Below are 20,021 nucleotides of genomic sequence, written 5' to 3' on the forward strand. Positions count from 1 at the left end.
CTTGTAGAACATTTTCAACTTGGATTCCCAGAGGTTACTTTTAAACCATTACATTCATCGAGTGTCAATTAGATGTTAACTTGCCTTTCCACTAACAATTAACAAGTATACCAGTCAGATACTGGAATTATCAAACTGGCTCGATGGCTTAAGAGGTCTTCCCTGAAAATGGCTTTATAGCGGTTGAATCCACAGTTTTACAGTACAGTACAGTATTTCAACAAGACATCCAAGCTTTGCTGCTTCCATGATGGTAGTTGTGAACATGGTCCCCTTGAGCAATGCTTGCACCGAGTGGTGGTCCCTTAGCTTTGAATTCCATGTCTTACCGCCATCCTATCGGGTTATTTTTCAATTCGGATTGAAAAAGTACTTTGAAGCCTCAAGGGCAACAATTCGTTCCAATTTCTTTCTTCCTTTCTTTAAGATGAAAATTGAAAAAAATGACTTTTTCAAAAGAGACCTGGCCAAGAGGGCAGCATTTCACAGCTAAGTTATATGGCAGACATCGCAACTTGAGCCGTTATATTTATCAGGAGAGGTTTTTTTCCCCCCCCTCTGTCCTTTAAAAACATCTTCAGTTGAGTAAATTGATCTGTTCAGCTATTTTAAAGTCTTTGCAAAAATCATTTCAGGTAGACATGCCAGCATATTTGAAAGCCGTTTTTCCCAGGTTCTGTCCTTACCCTGGGGATTTGTAAGCAGAAGCAAATTTTGTGGCTTTGGCGAACATTTATTCAGAGATATGAAGGAAGCAGACCCAAAACAGTGACCGGCAAGATTGATATGCCGGAGTGGAGTACATAGAGCACAGATGACTTCTATAACCACAAAACTTCACATAATATACTGGTAGTTGAAAGCTGTTTGGTGATCAACACTTGGCAAATCATCCCTAGAAATGTTTTTATTTCTAGGGTTAGGTTAATCAAAAGTATTTTTCTCATTATTTTAGGTACACACTAAGTTCCACTGTCGGCAAGCCCACACTCCAGGATCTGACATCTCCCGACTTTGCTTTTCCTACGACGGCACCATTCTTGCATCACGTGGAGGTGAGAAGTTAGTATAGATGCCTCTTCCTGAGAATAAACGGACGCATTGATTTTCTCCGAAATGTCACTTAATATTACACTGCTGTTTTGTCTGCTAGGTGATGACACATTGAAGATTTGGGATATACGCAACTTCAAGAAGCCATTAAACACGGCCAACGGACTGACTAACTACTTTGCAATGTGAGTCATCGCAGTCACAGCTCCAAAGTAGACTTTAACCGAACCACAACACAACAATTGTATGTGTTTAATTTCACCATGAGCAGGACCGACTGCTGTTTTAGCCCAGACGACCAGCTCGTCGTAACGGGGACCTCGGTGAAGAAAGACGAGGGCAACGGGAATTTGGTCTTCTTTGACCGGGTCACTTTTCAGCGAGTCTATGAGATAGAAGTCACTAATGCGGTAAGAGCTTGTTGCTTTTGAACTGAATGTTAAATGAAGACAATAAAAATGATTATATTTACTTTAAAAAAAAAAAAAAAAAGAGGAGCGCAAAGATGACACGTTTCCTGTTGCAAAAAAAAGCTACGTTCGGTTTGAGCCAAGATTTTAGAAAATCTGGTTTAAATTGAAAACAATCTGATGACAAATGATTACGATTTTGTAAAAATGTGTTGTTTACAGCCCCCACCCTAAGTGACATGGACTAACTGCGAGTGATATCTTATTTAGGGGATTACAAGACTTCAGGCATTTTAAACGTCTCAGACATAGTGCTGTCACTATTGAATATTTTTAGAATCGAATAATCAATCGATTATTCAATTGATTAATCAACTAATAAGATTATTTTTAATTTTGCATTAAAGTGTCTTTAAAAAAATAATGTTTTCCCTGATTACGGTATATTAACCAGTGATTAGTGTTTATTAAATACTTAATAGTGGGGTTACTTCTATATAGGGGGGGGGGGGGGGGGGGGTGATGTACTATGTTACCGATTCGTTTATTGTTTTCCAAAGTAAAAACAGATGTTTGCAAATGTCTTATTTTGATTAAACCCAGAAGATAATCAGTCTTCTTTCATGAAAGACTACAAAAATTAGCATACAATTACTGCTGATGAAATCAGAGGATTTGGACCTTTTAAAATTAGAAATGGCTCCAAACGATAACTCGATTGTTAAAATAGTTGTCGATTAATTTGATAATCGATTACTTGTCGATTAATCGATTAACTTTGACAGCTCTTCACAGACACAACATAATGGTGACGACTTGTAAATAAAGCAGCAATGTTCTTATAGCAAAGTCCAAGGTGAAAATATAACCAAACTAGGTCATGCGCCCGAATTTTCACTCAGCAGTACAAATTGAAATGTAGAATGTTTCTCGTTCTCAAAAAGAACGTTTCTTGTTCTGGAGAGAAGGTTTCTTGTTAGAACAAGGAGGTTTCTTGCCTTTAATGAGAAGCATATTTCATTTTTCCCCCTCTCATGTCACTTTAGAGATTTATTGTAGTTAGTAATATAAAATCTTTCATTTTTAATCAAACTTGCCATATATTATGGTACTAAGCAAAATATTTCTACTATTACATCCCATCATGCATCTCCTAAAAGTCATCTTGCATTGCAGAAGCCTCTATCTTACGTTATGATGGATGGTAAGTCACTGTAATTCAAAACAGTTGACCGTCAGCCACTCTGATTTACCGCGCGGAATGAGTACTTCATCTCTCTGTCTGAGATGAAAGATTGACGGCAACATGTAATGTTATTCACACATGGACGCTCGACGCGGCACGGGGAAAGTTTTTAAAGCGGCGAGCTCGTCAAACTTGGAGAAAGTCAAAGTAATCGGATCGTCTTGGATCGGATCCGGCTTGACGCACGCCGTTACCACAAAAGCCTTGGCAAGACGGCCTTATTGACGCTTTTTTTATTCGGGTTATGACTTTGGATGTTAAAATTTCATTATGTTAGGACACCATCAGCATGTTCTAGCCTAGCCCTCCTCCTCTTTTGTGGTCAATCGTCGCTGGTAACTGTAGTCAAAACATGGACGTATTACAAAATACCAAGTCATAAGCACTTTGGCGTATTTACATCGTCATTGGGTGAACTTGCGGGTACAAGATTGAAGAGGACATTCGAAGTGGACATTCTTGGTGGCAGACGATAAAGAATTTGTGGATCCATTGTCTGTGACATTTTTGCTTGTTGGCATACCGCAGGATTTTTTTGGAATGTCTTGCTGGATAAAGGGCGGAAAACAAACTACACTGCAATTATGACAAACAAAGAAGCCAGAAAGTGGGCCCTTGTTTCGGATCTCTTTGGATTACGCAGGTGTTCTGAATCTCGTGGCCGTTTGGTAAAAAAGTACACGTCGTTCATTACGTGCCGTTTGACTGACAGCGACCAATAAAAGCTTGGTTGGCGCTGAGCTGCGGTTCTGAAGTGCCTCCTCCCGCCAAATGAGTCACAACAGTGGAACAAGTCAAGTACAAAAGAACACAAGAGCTTCAATGAAGAGTTCACACTTGAGTCCACCCAAAAACAACTCAGCCAGTCCAACAGCAGGAAACTCGCCCACATATCCAGAAAGTCGTGTTTATATATCTCATCTGTGCCTGAAAATGACCTCACGTCAGGAAGAAGGAAGCATCTTCAGTAGCAACCTTTTAGTCTCATCTCATTAAAATAGCAATGAAATAAATAAATGCCGCGATAGTCTTTTGCCCGCTGGCGCCAAACGCTGGATGAGAAAGTCTTGCGAACATGAACAGGACTGGAAAAGCCACAGCTGTGTTTCTTGTTTAGTGGCCGCTGAGTGGATCCAAATGTGCTTCTGACAGTTTGGGATGTCTTGCAAGCCAAAACGCGGCAGCCTCAAGGGGAGCGACGCTTGTGTCTGACTCGGCGTCAGCTGACTTCCTGTCACGTGAGATTACATGAATGAAGGAGAAAGTGCGAAACCCCGTAAGGCGTCATTTTAAAGTTAGCAAAGACCTGATTATTGGATGTCTCTAATGATTAGATCGATTATCCTCTGTGATTTCTCCTCTCTGATCAACCTTTCCTTTTCCGTTTTTAGAACTTTTTTTTTTTCCCCATTAATTTTCAGACTTTTCTGACTTTCTGCTACAATGATAAAATTACTGTATCGGCAATTGTATAGACATACAATAATTTCCTGCCTCTCTCTCTCTCTTTTTTTATTTTTTTATTTTTTTTATTTGACATTTTATGGCTATTTTTGTACATTTTCTTCTGCCTTTTTTTCCCCCAGAAATTTTCTGACATTTTTGGCAATTTTAATTATTATTATAATTATTTTTTTTTTTAAATCTAAATCAATTCATTTGAAGAATATTTTATCTTAAAAAATACAACTAACTATGTAAAAATTATTTATTTATTTGTTTATTTATTTAGAGATCCGCAGGGAGCCACAGGAGGCTCCAGAGCCGCAGGTTGCAGACCCCTGCTGTAAGCGGTAGTGGGAATAAATATATATTTATATATATATATATATATATATATATATATATATATATATATATACATACATATATACATATATACATACATACATACATACATACATACATATACAGACCCATCACCAGAAAGAAATTGTAGCATTACCTTTTTTTTTGGGGGGGGCACACTTTATCAACCTAAATCTAATGTTCCATCAGGTTGAACAGCGGCATTGTGACAACTGCAAAAGTGTTCAGATATATTTTCTGTCACTTAAAAGAGGCAGTTCGTTCTGAAATCTAAAAGACAAACTGAAAAAAACATGTGTAGTTCATTTTGCATTTATTCAACTCAAAAGTTCATTTGAAACAAATCCACTCGTCACTTCTGTAAACAATTATGTCTGAATGAATGACTGCAACCCAGCCCCTTCTATCTGGAATTGGCTAGCAGTTGCCTTCATTTGCGTGTTGGATTAGGGCTGTACGATATGGACAAAATGTCCTTTCATTTTTGCCAGACATCTCTATTCTTTGATCTTTGACTCAGCATGAGACTTCACATCATTTTACTTTTTTTATGGTGCCTTCTGTATTTTGTTATTTTATTTCTATACTTATACAGATTTTTTTTTTTTAGTATTTTATTTGCGTGTATACTTATCTACTTATATTTACTCTAATTAATTTTATTTTGTGTTATTTTATTTCACGTGTCTACTAAAAGACAAATTTCTATTCCATGCACAGCACTTTGTATGCAGCAATGGCTGTTTTAAAGTGATTTAGAAATAAGGTTGAGTTATGTCGATGATATACAGAAACAACATATGGGTTCAGTGAAAAACTAAACAGAATATCAATCCAAAAGGATGTGTAAAGGGCTGTTTTTTTAATTAGAACTTAGTGACAGTCATCAACATGAACAAACTTGGCAATAAAAAAAGAGAATTCAACTCACATTGTACTGCAACTGCTTTCGTGATAAATAATTTTATGCTGCTTAGTTGTTGTTGTGTATGTGTGACTGCTTGGGTCTGTTAACCGCATACTGTGTGTTGCTACAATTCATCCGTGCTGTGTGGCTTGACTAATTAAAATAAAAGTTTGACACTCACTTGTAAACGTAACCAGTGGACTCAGGATTCCAATTGATGTCAACTGTGTCATCCTGGATCAAGGTTTGGCGTTTGGTGGCTCCCATTAAAGCCGCACGACGTGCTCACTGCTCAGTCTTTGTCCCAGCGCCAGCCGGCAAATGCGCACTATCTACCCGGAAGTAGATTTGGCTAAGGCACGTCTGCAGAGCGTGCGTTGTCATTGGCTCGCTTAGTTGTCAATCACAGCCAAACTTGAAAGGAGGTATGTGGTTGGCTGGCACGCCATGCTTTACTTGAAACAGAAGGCGCAAGTTTACGTGACTGATAGGACGAATAGTTGGTGAGTCATCTTGCTAGGGCGGGCACGGCTGACTGACAGGGCGGGCACGGACCCCCAAGGCCCGCCCATGGCGACGGGACCATATATATATATATATATAGGGTGGGTTCCCGCCCTGTCAGTCAGCCGTGCCCGCCCTAGCAAGATGACTCACCAACTATTCGTCCTATCAGTCACGTAAACTTGCGCCTTCTGTTTCAAGTAAAGCATGGCGTGCCAATTAGGGGTGTTAAAAAAAACGATTCGGCAATATATCGCGATACTACAGCACGCAATTCTCGAATCGATTCAATAGGCAGCCGAATCGATTTTTTAATATCCATTTTTGATGGAAAGATATTCAACAAAATGTCTAACTTTCATACCTTAAGTATGGAAGAATGCTATATTAATGGAACATTAAGCCTTAATATATTATTTCAATGCTGTTCTAACATGAAAAAGGTTACAACCTGTTTGTTTAAAGTTATAAAGCGGAAATTTCAGATCAATACATAATGCATTTTCATACAAATCTTACAGTGTACATGTACAAGTTTACTGAATGGTATTTTCTAAAATTGAGTAAAAAAAAAAATCTCAACAATCGACTTGTAAATTCATATCGGGATTAATAGGTATCGAATCGAATCGTGACCTATGAATCGTGATACGTATCGAATCGTCAGGTACGAGTCAATTCACACCCCTAATATATATATATATATATATATATATATATATATATATATATATATATATATATATATATATATATATATATATATATATATATTTCAAGCTGCTTTCTAGCTTTCAGTGTTCATAGTGAAGACGAAAGGCAGACGTTCATATCAAAGCATCTTTTTGTGGTGGGAAGCAGCCATGCGGGAACGCAAAATTGCTTTTCCAACAAGAAGTCGGACCATGCCAGGTTTGAATGTTAGCTCAGGCCACGATACGGTACGGAGCAGCTCAACACTTACGAGCAGAAAGTCACTGTGGAAAGACTTAGCTGTGCCTAACGCCTTAAAAGTAAGAGAGATAAATGCAAAAATAAATGTTTACAGTTGCTGTAATAATGTTAAATTTAACAAGAATGTAGACGAAGGATAAGAATAGAGCGGTCCTACTTCACAAAAAATAAAGTTTATGTGACTTAAGTCAAATTATTACAGGAACAAAATTGTAATACTAAAACATAAAAGTCAACCATTCAAGAAAATAAATTGTCATATTACTGAAAAAAAAAGTCTTTAATTTTATGTGACTACATTTAGTTAAAAGAAAAAAAATGCATTTTATGAAAATAAAGTCATAACATTATGAGTATGAAGCTGGAACATTTAATGCGGAAGAAGCTCCAACATTATGGTAATTGAGCCCTACTATTTTTTGCTTTTGAATTTCACAAGAATAAAGTCACACTATTACAAAATAGTCATAATATTACAAAAAAATTTAGATTTTACAAGTACAAGAAAAAGAAAATGCATTTTAACTCATTCATTCCCAGCCATTTTCACTGAAGCAACCCTGGATTTTGACTGATTTTGCAAGGCCCACAGAATATTGTGTTCTATTGCTGTGAAAACATGGAACCCACCAAAAGAAAGATTAGTCTCTTCTTTCATCAGGAAAAAGTATATTTCTATCTGTTTCAGTTTTGCAGCAATTAGCATTAGAATATAAGTTTCATCATTATTCACCAATATGTTTAAAACAGTGGGGAAAAACATGGCCCTGGTTGATCTCTTATACTCTGCTGCCACCTAATGGCCGTTTTTGTAATAACTACCATTGCCTCAAGCATTGTCTTTAGTTCAGGCTGCAACAAAGACTTCTTTATGCTATAGCATGAAAAAAACAACAACTTATAAATACGTCTTTGGGAGCATGGTAATGTTTAAAATAGGACGTATTTATACGTTTTTGGGAGCAAATAAGTTAAGAGAAAGTAGGGAGAATTTTTTAATGAAATTTCATGAACATTCGTATTCGTATTGTAATTATTCGAGAAACTCAAACGTTATGTGACTGTGTGATCACGGATCAGCTACTGTACTATGTATATATTTATTTGTGTTGATGTTTATGTTGTTGTTTTTAAATTACATTCTTTAGTGACTGAATTCTGGGGAGAAACGAGGTAGATAAAATAAGACTTGTCTTCTTTCTGCTCAGCGTCTTTCTACATCGGAGAATATTTGTGTTATATTGTCTTTTTTTTTAAAATCTTTTATAAATGAATAAAATGAACGAATGAATTAATGTAATAAAATCGGGAGTGCAGCCGTAATATTATTAGGAAAAAAAAGCCGAATTTTACAGGGGTCTTGTATTGTTGAGCCATGAGAAATTTTGTTATCAAGTTGCACTTTAGTATCAGCCCGAGTGTGTTGCTGGTCTCAGCAAGTTAAAGCTTATGTGGGAATTTCTACATTCACTTTTTAAAACTAAAAAGTGGAACGAACTATAGCATCTTTTCTTGTCATAGTACTTTTTTCTCCCTTTTTCAATGTGGCCTAAGACTCATTTGTAGATTCCTGCCGCTCCTGTTAAAATAATTTGAGTCAAGAATCGTGATGTATGTATCTCTGTAAGATCCCGTCCTCGGGAGGATCCCGGGACGGAGCTCTGATCTTATGTGGACTGTGGCTGTGTTACAAGTGATTGGTGGCCCTTTGCGTTTTGCTTCCTCTGCCCGCCCTCCTGGACTGTGCTGCACTTAAATTCTTCAGCCGTGCTAGCTGCTGTAAACATAGTAAATAGTTCATTCATCAGGTCCACCAAGCGTACTCCTGCTGTGGGAAAAAACAACCCCAAAACAAAACCTCACAGTGGTTTGACAAAACCCAGGAGAGCTACTAATAATATTTGGTTTATTGGTAAAGTGACGACCAGTGAGTTGGAAGGAAATTACACAATGCATTTAATGTAGTTCTAAAAAGTCAATCCGACATGCCAGAAACAAAAAGTGAGACGGTAAATGCACTCAAGTGAGATTACAGTAATGGGCCCGTTTTATAAACAAGCGCTTCACCCTTTCTACTGTACACAAAAGAGATGAGCTTCTCTGACAGCACACTCTTAAATAAGCAAGCTGCACCTGCCTGCAGGCAGCACTGTGTTTTTGCCATTGTGTCGGCGCTTCAGTGGATATAAAAAGTCCACACACCCCTGTTCCAATGCCAGCTTTTCGGGACATAAAAAAAAAAGAGAGAGAGAGATACATATCTTTCCAATTAAGTGGAAATGTTTTATCTTGCTCTATTACATTTGATTTATAAAAGATTAAAAACTTGGAAAAAAATAATTACATGAAATGCACAATATTTTAATATTTATTGTTGTTTATTGTAAATTAAGCATTTTACAGACTAGTCTATCATCTTGAGGCGGATGTAGAGTAAAAATAAAAAAGATTCTCAACAACTTTTTGGTCCAAAGTGGAAGTGAATGAGTAATGACTCCACCGCACACGAAGAGGTCCACGATTATTTGCAAACACTGCAAATTCCCACCATGCATAGCAGACCGAGGACAGGTTTCCCCGTTTGGCCCTGTTGCGCAAACGTTACCTGTCTGTCCCAGTGGCGAGCACACTGAGTGAGAGGATGTTTTTTTTTTTTTTTTTTTGTCTGGATGGAAATTCCATCACTCCACAACAGGGTGAGGCTTAAAACTCAGTCCCTCTCCATGCTCTTGTGTTTTTACTTGTGTGTCCTGCAGGGGTGAACGATTTTTTAAAATAATCTAATATGCATTTGCAATTTTTTTTTCTTAATATTGTGATGTAATATGTATTTATTATTATTATTTTTTTGGTAGCATGTCTTCCCTTGTATTTTCTTTTTTTTTTTTAACCAGATTATACATAAATGTTTTGGTTACAATTACTCTTGTGCAAAAAAAGTAAAAGCAACTGACACGTGAAATAACATGAAAATTAGTGTATCTTACTTTAATTAGTTGTTAACTTAGTAAACACTTTGACTTGCGGTCTTTTAAGCATTCCCGATGACAACTTCACAAAATTCTATTAAGCAAGTTTGGCGTAAACAGTAAACACAAGTCAGTAAGTCATAAATCAGATAACAACAATAATAACACTTCAAATTTTCCTGCTTCTTGTCATAATATTGTGTAAACGTGGACTGACATCTTAAGCACTGAACTTAAGCTATACTCTGACTATCTAAATAAATTAAAGTCTATTGACTGACCGAAATCAAGCATTTTTTTCCCTAGCCTTTGCGATATGAAAATTGCATTTTACTACATTTGCAAAGTCAATTTGAATTTAACTGATTGATTAGCCCTAATCATTAGCGTTGACAATACATGACCTGAGATTTGGTTGTCACTGATGTAACAAAACGCTCACCTCAGACTGACTTATGGGATTACATTTTTGATTCAGGACCAATCGCCCATGACAGGTGGATGTGTAATCAAATTGTCCTCATAATCCAGTCATCTAAAGTCCAATTTTGGGGTAAACTTTCATTCAGACGCACAACAAAAGGAATAGCTTCTCTCACCAAAAGTCCATTTAGGACCCTTGATGTTTCTGTTTCTAATGACAGCTAGTGGTTTGTCTTCTTAAAAATCTTTATTGAGAAAATGTCATTTCCATCATGTTGTCACATCGTGCCAGTTAAAGAGCACGCGTTGACCAGATTAACCCCTCATCTGTGTTTGATCTGCACTCATCCACCAATGGGTGAAAAAAACAATGCCAGGAAATGTACCTCAGAGTAGACTATAGCAAAAGTAGAGCTTTAAAATAATTTCCATTGATCATGTGCTGTTTTGATTTCTCACAGGATTAGGCACAAAATACATTCCATGTAAGAGGTGTTCACTCAACCGCAGAGTAACAGGTGTTTATTTGGGCTAAAACATTCAAATTACAATTGCTGATCTGTTTACCATTCTAGTTGAACGTGAAGACACCTGCGTATATTTCAAGTACTTTTTAATTTATCAAGTTAAAATTTAATATGGAGCTTTTCAAAATGTTGTATGAGTTAACATGAATGAGTGTGCGTGTAAGATTGACACTCCTTCCGCTGGTGTCCTGGTGGGAAGCTGAACAGCTGGACGCTAAGCAGCTTTCCACCCTCACCGAATCTGGACTACCCACCCCCCATCCCGCACACGACCGTCCTGGACCACCGACCCACCCCCCGCTTGTGTTTGTACGTCTAAAGCACTTTGTACTGCGCACCTACAAATCTCAGTTGGGTCATCACAGATGTTGACGGGCTGTACAGAAAGGAAAGTTTAGGGCCCCAGGACATTCTCATTATTAATGCCTATATCACTTTTTTTTTTTTTTTTTTACTTTCACACTGCTAGTCACCTGCTAGCTTACAAGCTAACAGGCTTCACTCATCCGCAGCGTCATCCACCTCCGTATACATCGTACACATTGTATTCACACAAAAATGTCAGCGTACGATAAAGTTAGATATGCTTGAGGGGATAGAAAAAAATTGAAATATTTCTGGAATTAATAAAACAAGTGAACATTAATGCCATTCTTGATGCCAAAGACGTCCATGGTTGTGCACCCAAGACTATTCGTGATAATAACACGCGGCTGACAACTCCGGCAACCTTCAAAATAAATGAAGTGTACCAAAGAACACACGGACGTCAATACCTTATACCAATACCTTATTTTGAAATTGTTTCCCGGCAGCGTGTGGTGGCGTGGCGGCTATCTTGACTAGGGATGGGCGATACCAGTGATTTTTGGATTCGATCCGATACCAAGTATTACTGGTAAATATTGCGATACCGATGTGATATCGAGACCAGAAGTGTTTTTAAACACATCTGCACTGTCGCTGCCCTCACAACCAATGGGGGCACACACATCTTCATTTGAATCAAACTACCGCAAACTATTGTGTTACCAATTCTATGTCACCACGTCAATAATGGTGTGCGGTGCCCATCAGATGTGGGGGGCCTTGGCCTTCACCCTGATATTAACTCAATTGCTCCCAAAAACGTAGAAATACATTCTATTTTAAATGTTTTAAGTGTCCCAAAGACGTATTTATTTTTTTTATTTATGTTTTTTTAATTGTTAACAAATAGTTGCCACCCCGGCACAAACCCCCCCACCCCGATATTTTGGTATCGATCCGCCCATCCCTAGTGTTGACTCGTTACAAACTGTTGCCACCAATAACAACAACATACTGTTCAATTGATCATTAAGGATGTGAAAAAAAAACTAATTAATCACGTTGACAGTCAGCTGTCAAGCAAAGTAATAGCTAATGGAAACGGGGACGTCACGTGTTGGTTTTGCGCATTTTCACCAAATTTGCTTCAAAAAATTCAAAACATTGGAACGGATGGGGGCTTTTTATGGCCAAGGGGAAGTGCGTCATTTGGCGCAGTTGTAGACATGCAGTCAAAAAATGTGGAAAACTAAAATGTCAGTCTTGCCACGTTTTCAGCAATTATCGTCTAACATGCATCTAGATATAAATCTCTGAATTCACCTTACATGGTCTTTTACCTTAAATGTAGCATTGTTGCATCATCTTTAATATATATGCAGACGTCTAATGTTGCATATTTTCATCATAGCAGTGTTGAGTTGCACAATCTGTACAATGTTCATGTAGCCTCGCACACATTACACACACTCCCTGGATAAATGTGGTCACATTTGCCTATTGGCACTGGGCCATCTGTCACACACAGACACATGCTGAGGGATCCGGCCCCCTCATCCCCAACCACCAAATATAGTCAAGCAGCGCAGCACTCTGGGGCTCATCCCCACTCATCTCATACCAACGGCAACCTGCTCTCGCACACGATGCGTGAAAGGTGTGATGAAAGGCGCACGCAGACGGTGCAGCGAACAATAAGGCGCTCATTCTTTCTGCGTGTGTGTGTTTTGTCTTGACAGAGTGTGGTGCGCTGCCTGTGGCACCCCAAGCTCAACCAGGTCATGGTGGGAACCGGAAACGGGTTGGTCAAGGTCTACTATGACCCCGTTAAGAGCCACAGGTATTTAACACACAAACACACACACACATATATGTTCTAAGAAGTGCATAGTTTTCTTTATGTACTATATGATTGACATGTCGTCCATCTAGGGGGGCTATGTTGTGCGTGGTGAAGAGCAAGACCAAAGTGAAGCACGCCGAGGCGTTGGCCCAAGAGTACGTTATCACACGTAAGTTCAAGCAAAATCCCCTTTGCAATGAGATCCTACCAAAAACTAGACACAAGTGATGATATCCATCCATTTTCGGAACCACTTTTTCTCACAAGGCTCGTGGGGGGTGCTGGAGCCTATCCCAGCCGGCTTTGGGCAGTAGGCGGGGTACACCCTGAACTGGTTGCCAGCCAATTGCAGGGCACACAGAGACGAGCAACCACTCACACTCACAATCACACCTACGGACAATTTAGAGCGTTCAATTAACCTGCCAAGCATGTCTTTGCAATGTGGGAGGAAACCGGAGTAGCCGGAGAAAACCCACGCAAGCACGGGGAGAACTTGCAAACTCCACCCAGGAAGGCCGAAGCCTGGACGTGGTAACCAGTCATCCACCGTGCCGCCAAGTGAAGATATTGGCCATAAAAAGTCTACACACCCCTCTTGAAATGCCAGGTTTTTGTAAGACCAATAAATCATTTAAAAATTTTCTCCACAATGTGACCTGCTCTAAAAAAAAATTTATTTTTTTATTTTTTAAATTCAAGCATTCAGTTTAACAGTCAATTTTTACTAAACCTGTCACCATTGGAAAGTACCTCTGTTTAACCCAAATAATCAATTAGTGTTTTTTTTTGCTTTCTAGTATAAGCCTAAATTTTTTGTGACCTTCTATTTAGAAATGATCTTAATTCCGTCCACCTTGACTCAGGCCCAGTTCTAGTAAGCTATAGTTATGAAAAACTATCAAAATAACTAAAATTGAAAACAAAATGCTTTTGAAAAAGCATCTTATCTTTATAATGTGAACTAAAATTATAATTATAGCAAACAAATGTTCCACGTTTTGTCTGTCAATATGATACATGCGCTTTCAGGGTTATTCAGGGTGATTGTTTGCTGATGAGCAGTGTTGTTCTTGCACCAAACAGTTGCTTCCAACAACATATGAGAAGTCAGCTGCTAAATTTCTCAAACATAGCCCCGACATTACATAATACTCTTTTCTGACTCCAATACTACCAACAAATTTGTCCTTAAAAGTCTGAGCTTGCAACCAGGAGGAAACCACGCGGCATCCACGACCACCCATTAGCTGATGGAGCGTCCAGTTGCGCATGAGTAGCTGACCACGCTCCCGCCACGTGTCCCCTTAACACTCGATCACGCCAAGGACAAACACCTCTCCTGCCGCCTCTGGCGTGATGCGGTACGAGTCCTCACTCGCCGCCTCCCCTACCTGCCGTGTCGCGCTCACACCAGGCTGTCAGGACAGAAGTATCTCTTTTGTTTGGGTAGCGTGACCGCGGCATGAAGTGGAGTGGCGCTCCGAGTGACGCACTCGCTGCCCCGCCGCTGGAAAATTAGAGGGCCCATTGAGGAGAGAAGCGGGGGAATCTGTTAACGTTAACCTTTTTTGCTTAATGTGGCGTGGCGAAGAATTAACGTCGATGGAAAATCACTTCATCTGAGCCTGCGGACACACATACACACAAACGACTCGTTCAGTACTCGCGCACACTCACACTCGTGGCGGTGAGTGCTAGAGAGGCTTTTATTTTAGGTGTGAACCTAAACATGGCGTTACGTTACCCCTCACAACCCAAACATTGAAATGAAGAAGAATTTAGAAGATAGTGAATGAAGGAGTTAGTACCTGAAGCTGCTTCAGGCCACTACTCGCATCCGAACACTCACACGCAGACAAAATGCAACATTGTGAATGATCCCCTTTGTTGTCGCCGGCAGCTCACGCCTTGCCCATGTTCAGAGAAGCCCGGCAGAGGAGCACTCGCAAACAGCTGGAGAAGGACCGACTGGACCCCAAGAAGTCCCACAAACCCGAGCCTCCTGTATCCGGACCAGGTGAGGCCACTTTGCGACAAAAATACTCCAACTCGGTAAACTAGCTAACAAAAAAAATAACTAATGCTAATAAATAGAAAAATACACCGTTGTGTGTGTGTTTTTTTTTAAATAACAGTACCACAGTGTTTGTACTTTTGTTCCTTCCCACCACTAGTTGTGGATGAGCATGTGCATGCGCTAGGGTCGTCCAACCGGCCCCCGCGAGCTCCAACTTTGTCCACTTCCAGCTGGCTCGTCAACGCAGTGTTTTGTTTCACACTCGCACTCGTCTCCTGATGTTTCCACAGTGAAGCGCAGCATTGCAAAGAGATATTTCAAGCACGCCCCACCAACACATGCTATCCAAATGCTCGTAACTATGGCAAAGCTTCAACAAAATGTCCTTTCATTGTTTTCAAACACAAGTGGGGAATGTTTTTGCATCCGTGGCCAGTTCAGGCGCACACTGTGGCAAGTAGTGTTGCGCAATGCGCATGCCCACAATGTCAAAGCGTCGTCAACAAATGCATACGTATTTGCTTCCTTGGCACCGTTGAGCCTAAACTCCCCCAGATCCTCTCGTGCCATTAGAATCGTATGAACTAGGGGTGTCAGGCGATTAAGATTTTTAATCTCAATTAATCGCATGACTTCAATAGTTAACTCACGTTTAATCGCAAATTTTATATCAGTTCTGAATGTACAATAAAATATTTTTTTAAGCTTTCATGCTCTGAACATAAAACTCTGAAAAAATGTCAGCACAGCATCTATTAGTCATTGATACGGTAATTCCATAATAATTCATAAAATTTAGTTAAAATTAAGCGGGAAAAGGCACCATGCTACTTCTAGGCAGTTGCTTAGCAACCAGCACCAAATATGGCCAAGCTTTGTGCTTTTCTTGGATGGAAATCACAAGTGAGATATGAATGAAAGGATGCAAGTATTGTAAATTACTAAGTATGTTCGTGACTTCAGTATGTAACTAAACATCTAAGTTTGTTCGGAAGGCCGTGAATGATTACTAAATAAATATGCAAAAACTTAGCAGTGTCGGCTATTGTAAGTAACTAATAGTACAGCTGAATACTCAATAAGTACTGTAGGAATGTCAGTACTGGTAATAAGCAAGTACAAAGTACAGCAGTATACCACAGTGAGTACTGTACTTTAAAAGTGAATAATAACTACATCTACAAAATCCCTTGGAAGTACTGTGAGTAAATACGAGATATGTGTTACATGTGTAACTAAATAATTTTTAAAGACTAAGAAACAAGGTAAAAAAACAAAAACAAACAAACTAAGAAGTTTAGCAGCATAGTCTGGTAGTGTGAAATATGTTGGTGTTACAAATTTAACAACATACCAGTAAGTAATTTCATATTTCCAAACTAGTTTATATATTATCTAACTTGCTCTTGAAAGATAAATTCTCGCGGTATTTGTGAGTTCACAAACTCGGGAGAATACATCTTGTACCGTTCCCGCTGATAACCGCCACTGGTGGTTCGGACCAATCACAGAGCGACATTGTGTTTGGGGGCGGGATATACAGCTGTGACGAAACCAGGAAGCCAGCGCTGACTCCGGAGCTAACAAACAAACCTAAAATGGACGTATGTACGCTGCAGTTAATCCTGTTCTCGCAGAATTACTTACCGTTTCCTTGTTGAATGTTGAACAGCGAGGGGCAGTTCGTGCATTTCTAGCTGGTAAGATGTTCGTGCTTTTCCCCCCTTCGGCAAGAACGAAGATGAAATTTTCACCCTTGGCCGTAATTGGTTAAAACAAATGTGTAGAATAACGCATCGTCCAATCAGCTTGAATTATTGTACAGAATATCCTGCCTTTTTCCCGACCAAATTACTGTGCAAAGGCACCAAATGGATATTGCGGAGAACTCCCACTTGAGTCAAGCGCATATCCATCTGGCTATTGCCAGGTTAATATTCTCTATGACTTCTTTGTCTTCTCATTTTAACGCATAATTGACTAGTCATATGACTCAGTTCCCCCCCATTTGTGCTGATTGGTGACCCTCCACACGTCTTCGGTTCCAGGTCGCGGCGGGAGAGTGGCGGCTCACGGCGGCACCCTGTCGTCGTTCATCGTGAAGAACATCGCCTTGGATAAGACGGACGACAGCAACGCCCGGGAGGCCATCTTGCGTCACGCCAAGGAAGCGTCGGAGAACCCGTACTGGGTGGCCCCGGCCTACAAGAAGTAAGACGATGCATCCAAAGGGGCGACGTGAGGGCTCGGGTTTCCCCGGCACCTGCGTGACGTGTACATGTTTAAAGAGCCGCGCTAGTTGTGCAGGTCCTCATTCAAATGTGATGGACAGCTTTAGATGGTTGGAACAGAATGTCAACGTTAGATGGCTATCACAAGCCGGGGTGGAACAAAGCTGCCAGGTTGCACGTCCTCATGTTTGCGCTCCCAAGCAGAAGCAGGTGAGCTCGGCGCTAACAAGTAGAAACATTCCGAGTTGTATCAAAACGTGTGGGTACAAGATCGAGCTAATATGAAATCAAAGTCATTCAGAAAACATTTTAAATACAATTTGTAGAAGGTGAATGCAGTGAAGTTCCCCATCCGGTCAAAATTAGCGCTTCAATATGTAGTCGTCATCACTACCAAGGACACATAGATGTTTTTTTTTTTCTTTTCTTTTTTTTTTTTTTTTTTTTTTTTTAATGAATAAACTCTTAGCTTGTCCATTTGAAGTAAACAGATTTAGCTTTGAGCCTCAGTTTTTTCTTTACTATTTAATGTGTATTTGGTATCAATGTTTAAAATTGTTTTAAATATTGTACGTGATTTACCTCAAATGGACAGGGCGAAAGATGGAGTGAGGTTCCCTAGCTTGGCAAAGTTAGCACATTAATACATCTGCCACTTTACTACCTTCATGTTAGTGTTTCATCAATAATTGTTAAGATGGAGTTACTTTTATTTTCTGGATTTAAATTGGAAGAGGTTTAGCTCTGAGCCGCAAGAAGTTCTGCCTTTTCCACTTTAATTTACTTGTTTAGCAAATTGATTGTACATCCTTAAACATACTTGTTTGTTTTTTCTGTCATCAGAATTTTGTCATGAAGAATCAATAAGCGATAGAGCTACTTATTTATTTTAACAGTTGGCCGGTGTATTTGAATGTGTAGAGATTTAGCTTTGAGCCTCAGGTTGTGTTACCCTTTTCCTGCTTATTTAGGTTTCATTTTAATTTTTAAATAGTTTGAATGTAACTCATTCTTCAACATGATTATAATTTATGTGGTATGCCAAAAGAGGTGAAAAAGTGAATGGAGTGAGGTTCCCCAGCCTAGAAAAGTTAACACAGCAATACATCTGCAATTTCCCTGTGTTGGCATTTCTCATCAAGGCGTATTAGACTGGAGTTTACTTTATTTATTTTCAACATTTGAACGTGAAAAAGTTTAGCTTTGATCCTCAGCTTTTCCATAAATGTCTTCAACCTTAAATGTGACTGCTTGTCTTTTCTTGGGTTTGTCCTGTAGGACGCAGCCCAATCCTGTGTTTGCAGAAGACTCCGAGGAGGATGAGGAAGCCGACAAGGAACCGGAATGGAAGAAACGTAAAATTTGAAGCCTGAGATATCAGAACTTTTTACATTCAGACTCTAAGCGGACTTGAGGTTGCTTGCATACAGCACCTGCTCTGGCTCAGAATGGAGGTACTGTTTGGGGTGTACTTGTGTATCTCTTTGCTTGTGCAATCGTGATCTTGGTGTAAGTAAAGTCCAAGTTTATGGTTCCTAAAACCAATCACCCACCAGTCACCATTTTGTCCTTCACCTTTTTGATTTTTAATAAACAGATGAGACAGACATGTCAAATAATAATATATGAACTTATTTGACTGAACTACATAAATCAATGCAAACTTATAGCGGAGTCTTGTGATTCCACCACATGCAATTCTAGTTAAAGCTGGCGCCAGTAAATCATTTACAAGGTAATTTTTTTTCCACGCCTATTAAAATGTGTACCACACATTCGCATATGTCATGCAACATATTCACCAGCAACGTCAAATATGATTGGTCACTTTTTAATTGGTGGTTTTACTGCAACTTGGTCATTTGAGAACAGTCCAACCTTGGAATACAGTATAGCAAAAATGTGTAATAAGTAGGTGAGTACTACTTTCTGATTCTTTTTTTTCTCACTTAGGTTATACTCTCAGAGTTAATATATTGGAATGAAGTCAATTTGTCTGTCAAAAGTACATCAGTAAGTATGCTAGTCTTTCCCGATTGACCTAAAAGATGCAGAAAACTCTTCATTTCTTTATTTAGAGTCTAGCTGCATTAATTTTTTTCAACTTGAGAAGGAGATAAGGCATTTTTTTTTTAATGAAAGGCTCATTACAGAATTGATAATCCATGGAATTTCAAATAATCCATGCAGAAAAATGCAACTACAGAGTTACGTAAAGTGATTTCCAAATTGTTTTATATACTTGAGCACCCCTTAAAATGTTCAAGTGCCTTTTTTTTTTCTTTTTTTTTCTTTTTTAGATTTGTTTGATGCCTTCCTTGTAGTTGTTAAAACATACTTTATAACTGACGCTACAAAGTTGTTTTTTTAAATATGCATGCTAAACTATCACTAATCATTACTAAAACCTGTTTAGCCATCTAGCGCAAGAGAAAGCAGTTGAGCTACTCAGCAAAAACGACATAATCAGATGGTTAGACATAAGGTAAGGCCTTTCTTCTGTTTTTCATATTTTAATGTCTCGTGTTTTCAGTCACATTGGAGCATGTCACTTAATCTAACACAATTCTGTTACTCATGTCAGAAAAAGACCTTTTGAAATCGGTGTTTGTTTTTTCCCCAGCTTAGATTGCTCTTGACTAGTTAGCATCACAGCTAACACAGCTAACCCCTGCTAATAATGTTATCAGAAAAATACTTTTTCATATCAATATTTTTGGTTTTACGTTCAATAGCAAAGGTTGTTCTTGACCAGTTAGCATAGCAGCTAACACAGCTAGCTCAGAAAAAGATTTTTTCATATCAATATTTTTGGT

At 39.1% G+C, this 20,021-nt stretch overlaps 1 protein-coding gene across 1 annotated transcript in view; it reads left to right on the top strand.

Annotated features, from left to right (window-relative positions):
• The window catches only part of wdr70 (WD repeat domain 70), a 42,558-nt gene extending 23,731 nt beyond the window's left edge, over nt 1-18,827 (top strand). The window contains exons 11-18 of the mRNA XM_077498139.1: nt 956-1,055; nt 1,154-1,238; nt 1,325-1,463; nt 12,851-12,951; nt 13,044-13,123; nt 14,858-14,974; nt 17,023-17,185; nt 18,484-18,827. Coding sequence (XP_077354265.1) covers nt 956-1,055; nt 1,154-1,238; nt 1,325-1,463; nt 12,851-12,951; nt 13,044-13,123; nt 14,858-14,974; nt 17,023-17,185; nt 18,484-18,571 — 873 coding nt within the window. The 3' untranslated portion in view covers nt 18,572-18,827. The remainder of the gene's footprint in view (nt 1-955; nt 1,056-1,153; nt 1,239-1,324; nt 1,464-12,850; nt 12,952-13,043; nt 13,124-14,857; nt 14,975-17,022; nt 17,186-18,483) is intronic.
• Nucleotides 18,828-20,021: the final 1,194 nt, after the last annotated feature.

Source organism: Festucalex cinctus, chromosome 15, assembly GCF_051991245.1.
Source record: "Festucalex cinctus isolate MCC-2025b chromosome 15, RoL_Fcin_1.0, whole genome shotgun sequence".
Classification (NCBI taxonomy): domain Eukaryota; kingdom Metazoa; phylum Chordata; class Actinopteri; order Syngnathiformes; family Syngnathidae; genus Festucalex; species Festucalex cinctus.